The sequence below is a fragment of the Bidens hawaiensis genome, unplaced genomic scaffold, assembly GCF_021521415.1.
Source record: "Bidens hawaiensis isolate Kalapana, Puna unplaced genomic scaffold, B.hawaiensis_p1.1 tig00009327_1, whole genome shotgun sequence".
Lineage (NCBI taxonomy): Eukaryota > Viridiplantae > Streptophyta > Magnoliopsida > Asterales > Asteraceae > Bidens > Bidens hawaiensis.
In genome coordinates, this window is record NW_027491688.1 from 945746 (window position 1) to 955180 (window position 9435).

At 31.9% G+C, this 9435-nt stretch overlaps 1 protein-coding gene and 1 non-coding gene across 2 annotated transcripts; one reads left to right on the forward strand and one right to left on the reverse strand.

The window, feature by feature from the left end:
• Positions 1–1306: 1306 nt before the first annotated feature.
• On the reverse strand, positions 1307–4832 carry LOC143532023 (uncharacterized). Its single transcript, XM_077027180.1, has 6 exons — positions 4700–4832; positions 2907–3048; positions 2176–2352; positions 1993–2091; positions 1665–1910; positions 1307–1582 (listed from the first exon to the last, which is right to left on the reverse strand). The coding sequence occupies exons 2-6, from the start codon at positions 2985–2987 to the stop codon at positions 1322–1324; spliced, it is 864 nt and encodes a 287-aa protein (XP_076883295.1). The 5' UTR covers positions 2988–3048; positions 4700–4832; the 3' UTR covers positions 1307–1321.
• A 1998-nt stretch (positions 4833–6830) lies between these two features.
• On the forward strand, positions 6831–6903 carry TRNAK-UUU (transfer RNA lysine (anticodon UUU)). The gene has a single exon. It is a non-coding gene; the product is annotated as a tRNA-Lys (tRNA).
• The last annotated feature ends 2532 nt before the right edge of the window (positions 6904–9435 follow it).

Genomic DNA, 9435 nt, shown 5'->3' on the forward strand with positions numbered 1-9435 from the left:
TTTTCTAATGCCAAGTAATATATCATAAGTGTAACACTAAATTTTTGATATGTGTAATTCTTTTTTGAACTAGGACTTTTTTTGTGTGTTAGGTTATCGTACTCTTAAATTTAGAGTATCGTTGTCCTACTCTGGCTAGACTATATTGTCATAACCGGACATATTTTGGTTTCAGAGTTTTGCTTGTGCGTTCCCCCAGGAAACCATATCATCGGCTGCCACTTGACAGTTGTTGTGCCACCAAAGGAGCATAACTCTCTGGTGTACCACACGGTGAGACTAAAACCCGGGTGGGCTTGGGATTCGAACTGACAACCTCGCAATGTCTAGCTCAAATTCTTTGTTGTCAATATACACCCAAAGTGGCATAGATAGGGATAAAACTTAGGTCTTTATTGGAGAACCCAAACATCCTACCACTAACTCACTAAGCCAAAATATAATAATAGTAAACTAATAAGTTGTTAACACAAAATTTATGCATAAATGTATTAAATTTTGAGTCCATTTTATATAAAACCAGAAATCAATCCATAACCTCACCACCAAACCCATTACTAAACCTAGTGTAGAGCCACCATGGACATCCTACAAATTTTAAAATTGCATCTCAGATCATGTGTTATGGTGAGGTGGCAGGGTACCACTTTCCTATTGAAGTAAATGGTAAAAGATGCACCCTGCAATCAAAGGGTGGTTCTTGTTGTCTAAGAACTAAGAAGAAACCGATCAAGTAGACAAGCAATTCGAAGAAGCTACATTTGTTAGTATATATGGACAGTATAAGGTTGTCGATCTGGTAGTGTAAAATTTGAGGTTTTTGATGGTCAAGATCTTATAAATCTTGGAATCTAATTGTATATGTTTTGAGACTCTGAAGATGGGATATAGCAGTTACAATTATAAACCTGAAAATGAGAATATTATGAGGCAGAATACATGGAAGGTGAAGATGGTGTGCACTCGTGTGGTTCAATGCTGGTGTTCGGGTGGGTGTTGGGAACGGCTCGGTGTTTGTCTTGGGGTCGGGTTTGGAGTCGGTCTTCTTGTTCGGACATACCAATCCACCACCCGAACCTTTACAAGACGCTTTTAATAATTCCTCATTTTACCTTTAGCTCATATATGTTATAAACAATGTAGAAAATAAGAAAATTACTTATCATAATTCCGAATCAGTAATACTTGTGGTACTTTAAACGAGTACAAAGGTCGACTAGGAAGAGTAAACGTATCATACTTAACCGCATATAATACAAGGAGTAAACAAAATTCAAGAAGATTAAAACGAGCGTCGAGGCTAGCCATGGTTGGACCCTGGTTAGCATGTCCCGGGCTCGTGTGCAGCCCCATTAGTCTTTTGGTCCACACCACCCCAGTATTTAGCGGTTTTGGCATCGTCCTGAACCATTAATCTTGAAAATTCTTCATGGTCGTACTTCATAGTCGCCTTCCCACCAAACTCGGATGGAAGATTATCCACATCAAAACATGATTGCATGAGCTCCACACTTTCTTTATTCTTCGGGTACACAAACTTCACCTTTTGGATTGTTTTCGGGTCCAAGAAGTACTTGACAATCTGCATAATATGATAATATTAATCATGTTATTCAACTTCCGGTTGTATTCAATCATAAACAGCAATGATATAAAGTACAAACCCTCCAAAACGCGTAAAAAATCCGTGGTGGGTTGTAGAGAAACGCTACGGCTAGCCTCTGTGGATAGTGGTTCTGTAATATGCTGATCGTTTCACGGGCTGTTTTAACCGACACGTTGGTGCTTAAAGACAATCCAGTGAAATCTATGAGCCACACCATTTCTTCCTGACCTTCCGGAAGATTAAGGATCGCGTTTTCTATCAAGTACACCAGATGTCTAATCTGGTTGTCCATTTCTTTTGTGTTCTGAAAACATTCGGTTTAATAATTAGTTACAAAGAAGAAAACGCGTGTAGATACTTAGAAGCTCGGGTTATCAATTGATCACCTGCATTCCGGGTCTCATTATCAAAACAGTCCGTCCAAAACGGTCACGAAAGTTTGATCTGAACACTTTCCCGGTTTCACCTTCGACAGCAATCTCGGGCTGACAAGATGAATGATATGATATTTTAGTATTGAGTTGATTTAACAACATGATTTAAATATAGAGGAATGATGAACTAACTACCCAACGGATTTCTTCGGGTTTGTAGGTTGATCTCCATAGAAGTGTTTCTTCCAACATCTTTTTGGATTTGTCTACGTTCCAGTTTCGAGCTTCCAGATATCTTTTTAAGCATGCATCAGTGCAGTATTGTGAACTGCGTCCGGAGAGGGGACCGAGAGCTGATTTAAGCTCATTTATCTGCAACCATAGATTCAACAATGAGAGCAAATATTGGATGGGTACTAACGAGTCCGATTCGCTTATATACGCAAGAATCGAATTGTATTCGATTCATATAACGTGTCTTATTGACAGCATAATTAGATTATTTGTAATGCACATCCTTAGAAAAGCCAAGGATGCTATGTGACAACAAGTGGTGTACTAGTTTATAGTAACTATGAAAATTTCTAAAAGTTAAATATACTATTTATTAATTATTATATCTTTTAAAGTTATAAAAATATTTTAATATATCCGAAGAAACAAGTTCGGTTATTAATAAGTTATCAAAACCCTCGTATGCGGTCTTATACTTGAATCCTCCTCCCATATCTTTAGAGTTTTCTCGTTGGTTACGGATATATTTGTCATTCCTAGTTTATCCTTAGAAATGAAAGATATTTAGAAACCAACGTGGTCACGATAACTCTGGGAATATATGATCTACACAAACAGGTATTTGCTATGATTCATAACAAATAAATTAGCTACGAGACTTGTACATACGAACCAATGACAACATATAGTACCTTAGACTCGGGATGCTGCTCATGATGCTCTTGTTCTTGTTGTTGTTGTCGGCGAGACCCACGAAGACGAAACATGGACATGATGAATAATGTTGCTGCAACTAATGAACGAACGAACAAATCACCTTGAAAAACCAAATAACTAAACGGATGAAAATTTTTTGTTAAAACACCCAACAATAGCAACAAAATAGCACATAGGGTTTAGGAAGTTATATTATGTAACCAAAGTTTATTTAATAGTAATATCCGGCAACGGTCACGTGGACAAGAAAGTCTTAGGAAGGTGGTGAAGCATACCGAAGTTGACCAAATGACCGAAAAACAATGTGGAAAAATATGATACTTGGAAAACTGTTTCTTATGGTCTTTAGTCTTTACAAACGACTCCAATAAAATTAAAATAAATTATTTTAAACATTACTATGACTAATAGATATTAGGTAAGATGATGACAGCAAATAAAGTTTATTGCACCCAACTCATACGATGGTGTGAATTATTGACAAAAACAAACAAACAAAGCTACATGTTAGAATTATTTACCAATTAATTATTATATTATTTTGATTTGTAATTATATTTTATTTTGACGGTTTACTTTCTAATTTTAACCCGTTAAACTGATTTAATTAGTCGTCGATATAACATTAAATCTACTATTTTAAAATTATTATCATGACAGATTGCACAAAATTAAGACCGTGACTAAATTTATTTAAAACATAAGTCAAATTTACCATTACTTAGGACATTAATTTTCAACACACACTGAATATAAGGTTTAAACTTTAAAGTGTTAACATAAGTCAAATTTACTGTTACAGTATTACTTAGGGCGTTAACTTTCAACACAACATTGAATATATATTTAACTTGTTACGGTTGAGGTTTAAAGTGTTAACAGGCGTTCATTTTCAAAACAACATTGTATATATTTTTAACTTATTATGGTTGAGGTTGAGGTTTAGAGTGTTACGTCCGTAAACTAGTTAACACAACTACCCTAGGTTCAAAAACGAGTTAACACAACTGCTCTAGGTTCACAAATAAGTTAATATAGCTACCCGTTTAATAAACCGGTTACAAGTTGGTTTGAAATACCACGAAAAATTTAAAGCAAATTATAAATTCAGTTTCACTTAATAAAAACTCAAAAATTTGCATATTAACTTATCTTATACTTATATATTAGTTGATACTAATTTTTTGATAACATCACAGTATCACACTAGTCATGACATGCCTAAATAGATTAACCCGAATAACACATTTAACTCTTATATAGGTTTACATGAATAACACATTTAACTAATGTATCTTCTAGATTATATTGCTTAACTGTTTAACAAGATTGATTAACGGAGTCGTTACAAACTAGGGTTGTTCGCCAACGTCCTATATATGAATCATATATATGAATGGCCTGCCTATATATAGTCTATAGAGTCTGCCTCGAGGCCACCGGACTTGACTTAACATAAGAAAATAAACAAATTAATAAATAAATATTTAATAAACATATTAAAATGTTTGCCGTCTTGATCTAACCAGAATTAAATATCGAATTGAAAGGAAATATAAATATAATAATAATAATAATAATAATAATAATAATCACGGACGGTCATGCAAACTTTGTCTAACTGGTTGATTTCCCATGAATCATGGATGATATATATCAATGGGATCATCATCAAACACTGATTTAACAGATTCATAAAGATCGATCGAGTAGCTAGACACGTATAATAAAAACGAGACACACACGATTGTTATAACGAAAATCGTACCTTGATCAGTTGATTGTGAAAGTCAACCTTAAGAGCTAGCAGAAGTGGAGAGAGATGTAATATCGATTTCTGTTTGTTTGTTGGAGCTAGCACTCTTTAGACAAGGAGACGAAAGAGCTTTTTCTTTCACAATTTATAAATGAAAGCGTTGAAATTGTGGGTATCCTTTTCTCAATTTAGCGTGGCAAATATATATTCTAAGAGTTGAGAATAAACAATCACTAAATACGCATAATATGTGCATACTAATTACAAACTCCAACGTGGTAAAGTACGTCGTTTTTAGAAAATTATTAGTTTTTAAGTTTTGTGTCACGGTGTGTTTACATGTCATTAGTTTTTATCTATTATAAGCATGATTTTTATGACTCGTTTTTAAAAGAAGTTCTTGGATAAAAACTAGAAAAAAAAGAGATGGAGATGGGGGCAGGAGGGAGTTTTGGATGTAAAAGATATGACAACATTTTTTATGATTATATAATTTTTCAGTGTGTGAATTTTGGGTATTTTAATTTAAACTTTAAATAATGATATTTTTATGATGTAGATGTGGACTAGACGTGTTTTTTTATGTTTTTATACCTTTTTTATTGTGAATTTGACACACATATACATATCATGTACAAATAATATTGAGCTATCAAGCGTACAAATAACTAGAATTATTGTATCTAGTTAAACCCAAACCACCCAATCAAAACATTAAACATACCACCTCACTTCAACCAAGTTTGGAGGTTTAGCAATCTTGTTCAACCCATTCCTTACCATCTTAAAAATATATAGAACAAAATAACTAAAAATAAATAAAAATAGTTAATCTTAATAATTAAATAAAACAAGTACAGTAATTAAAAATAAAAAACATATATAAACTGTTAAAATTAATTGAAAATTAGAAATAACAACTATTTGAAAAGGGATGTGTTATTCATACACCCTTTATAGAGTGTGTATAAAGATAGATGTGTGTTAAAAGGATATATGAATAATATAAAAGGGTGTGTGAATAACCACAAGCACTTGTGGTTATGTTTAAGTTCTGCAGACAATAAATCTATACCACAAGCACTTGTCATAGTCTAAAGTATTTTGATTTATTCAGAAACTCTGAAATGATATCATCAGCATCGAAGGGTCTATCATAGTACTCTGGTGATATTATATTGTCGTCATCCGTTAACAAAAATAGATAGAAAGTAGTTGTAATGGTGTTGTATTTTTATTATATATTTCTATTGTCATATTTATTATGTACTTTCTAATAAATTTGTACATTTGGTAATATATTTTTAGTATGTGGTCCATCCTTATTCCACCAAACCGCACCAAAATAAATATAATTGAGTGAGAGGTACCCGGGTTTAAAGGAAGCATTGAACTTGAACACATTTGAAAAAAAAAATCTTAGGCCCGCCGCTATTGGTTTTTCTCTTTTAACCCTTTTAAGTCACCCGCCAAAAGTTATTTTTACCTTATTTCTTAAGTTTATCGAGTTTTCACAATCGCCATAAAAAATTATCAAAACGTATGTGATGTATAAAATTTATAAAATACTTATTTAAATATTTATAGTATGCGATATTTACTCAAGTTTACAAGATCAAGTTATATATTTGAATCGAGCAAATAAACCTTTTTTCTTTTAATTAACAAGACTTCTAAAAGGTCGACGACAAAAAGAAATTGATACAATATGAATATATGATGATGAAAAATACTCAAACTATTTTCCTGGAGTTATTTAAAGCTTTATTTAACGTCCAATTCACGTGGTTGATAAAATATTTATTCTTCATTGTCATATATACTTTTTTTTAACTTAAGAGGATGTGATTGCCAGCTTTCGGACAAGCATGTTCGGTTTTATTGATAATTGAACAAAACATCTAGTGTGAAGTTAAAGAAAAGACACCAAAGGAAATGAAATGGAAGGAAAAGAATCAGAATCATAAATGATCAAACACGTGAACCATCAAGTCAAAAAATCAATTCTTTTTCTAGAAGATGGCAACCTTTATGAGAGTTGTTTCCCAATAAACACACTTTTTAAGGAACCCAGTAAAATTATACAATGATCTAAAATCTTCCAATATGAATATATGATTAGACATGGAAGCTTAAAACAAAAGCCGTTCTAGCTCAGTTGGTAGAGCGCGTGGCTTTTAACCACGTGGTCGAGGGTTCGAGTCCCCCGGATGGCGTTACTATATATTTTTGTGATGTGTTGGTTTTTTTCCTCTCTATGGTGAGTGGTGACGTAATTAAGCAAGAAAGTGTTTCTTTTGCATGATGATATACTTGCAACCACGTTTAAACAACTTTACACATATCACCACTTTAAATTGAACACCATCGTGAAGGACTTGGTGGTATTTGTTTCTCGGCCATTGGTGCGTGTTATATTTTTTGTAAGAAAATATATGACACTCCATCTACCATCTACTTATTATCTACATATCTATAATCTATAATATATATAAACAAAGACATAAAAATCCTATGTGTCGTGATGTGGTCGCTCCCCATTTTTTGAAGTCACCAGATTTGCTTGATTTTTAAATGGATGCTTCTCATGCATTTGACCCGAATTCACGGGTATGGGTCTTACCAAACCCAGATATTCCTTAAACGGGTTATAACATCTCATTAAATTAAAAATTATTCTTATTGATGTAAAAATCCTATAAAATAGGATATAATAAAAATTAATATCTTATTTATTTTAAAAAAGATATATATATATTATTTAAATTAAAAAACCAATTTGAAAGTAAAAAAAATAAACGGGTCTTGGGTCTCATTAAACCATAAATATATTATTAACTTTCATAAATATTATTTATAATTAAAAAACTAATTTTATAGTAAAAAAAATTAACGGGTCTTGGGTCTCATCAAAACCATATAGCTTTTAAACCGGGTTATAAAATCTCATTTATTTGTGAAACAATTTATCATCAAACCATAAGTATATTATTAACTTTCATACAATAAAAAAAATATAAATTCAAAAAATAAATAAATATTAGAACAAACAATATAATACAACCCCCGTAACATGTTAAATATATATAAACGAAAACATAAAAATCCTACGTTTCACAATATGGTCGCTACCCTTTTTTTGGAGTCACCAGATTTGTTTATTTTTAAATGGAGGCTTCTCATGCATTTTGCCCGAATTCACGGGTATGGGTCTTAGCAAACCCAGATATTCCTTAAACGGGTTATAACATCTCATTAAATTAAAAATTATTCTCAACAAATTATTGATATGAAATTCCTATAAAATAGGATATACTAAAAATTATTATATTTTAAAAAAAGATATTATTTATAATTAAGAAACAATTTTATAGTAAAAAAAATAAGCGGGTCTTGGGTCTCACCAAACCCGGATAACTTTTAAACCGAGTTATAACATCTTAGTTATTTATGAAACCATTTTATCATTAAACTCTAAGTATATTATAAATTTCCTTACAATAAATAAAATTAAACTCAAAAATGTATAAATATTAAAAACGAATAATTTAAAACAGCCCCCGTAACACGGGGGATAAAAACTAGTTATTCTAATAAAGTAAAATAATTGTACACACGTGTCGGTTTGTAGTTAATCCATACAATTTTTTTCCCTCCAAAAATAATATATGTCATATATTAATAATTATTCACTTTTCTTTTCAACTACATTTATATTATATCTATTATAGGATTAAATTATTCATTTTTCTTTATACTCTATTTATATTATATCTATACATTTTTATAAAAATAAAATATTTACATATTATACTACTATACATTGTTAAAATAGATATCATGTAACAACTCGGGTGTTCGAACTTATACTTTTACCCGACTCGGTTCAATGTTCGGGTTATTTTTATTTTTATATTGCATTTATCAAATTAAATTGATTATTTTATTAATATTAATTAGTTATAAATATATCTTTTGAGTTTTTACACATTTAATCCGAAATGCAAGTTTTAGCTTCTTTTGTGTCCATCTTTAAACATCAGGGATTAAACTGTAACTTTATTATAACCCATCTTCATAATCTGGATAACCCATACCCAATCCCCAAATCCAAACCCTAATTCCTAACCCGATTCAATTGGTTTGGTTGATCCTCAATTCTCGTCATAATTTTAGAAACTGAATCAAAATACATATTATTCTTGCCTTATACGGGGCCTGCCGACACTTATATTATGTTAAATCGATCACACCTTGATTCGTATTACTAAACTTATTGGCCGACACAACCCATTCTTTAATATACATGTAAATGATAACCATAATACAATTAAACTGACGTACATCACTTTCAGACCATCTCCGTTCAAACCCCCAATGTTAATTATATTACACCGATCTGCAAATACACGTTCTTGATCCGTTCAGGCCGTCGACGTTTGGTCCATCGTTCACCATCATCTGATCATCTTTTCTGGTAATTAGATTCAGAGTACTGCTCGTATTGATGTTTATTTTAAAAGCCCTAATGCTAATTGAACAAACAAGGCTCGGTTTGATCGATTAAGGATTTAGGGTTCATATGATATCCTGGTTATTTTCTGCTTCTGTTTAAAGCGACTTGGATCTGAGTTATATTGCATATGGCTGGATAGCCCAGCTGGTTAAGCGTTGGACTTACGGGGGGCAGGTCGCGGGTTTGTGCCCCTGCAACCCCGAGTTTTTAGATTGTTTTGGTTAGTTTTTCT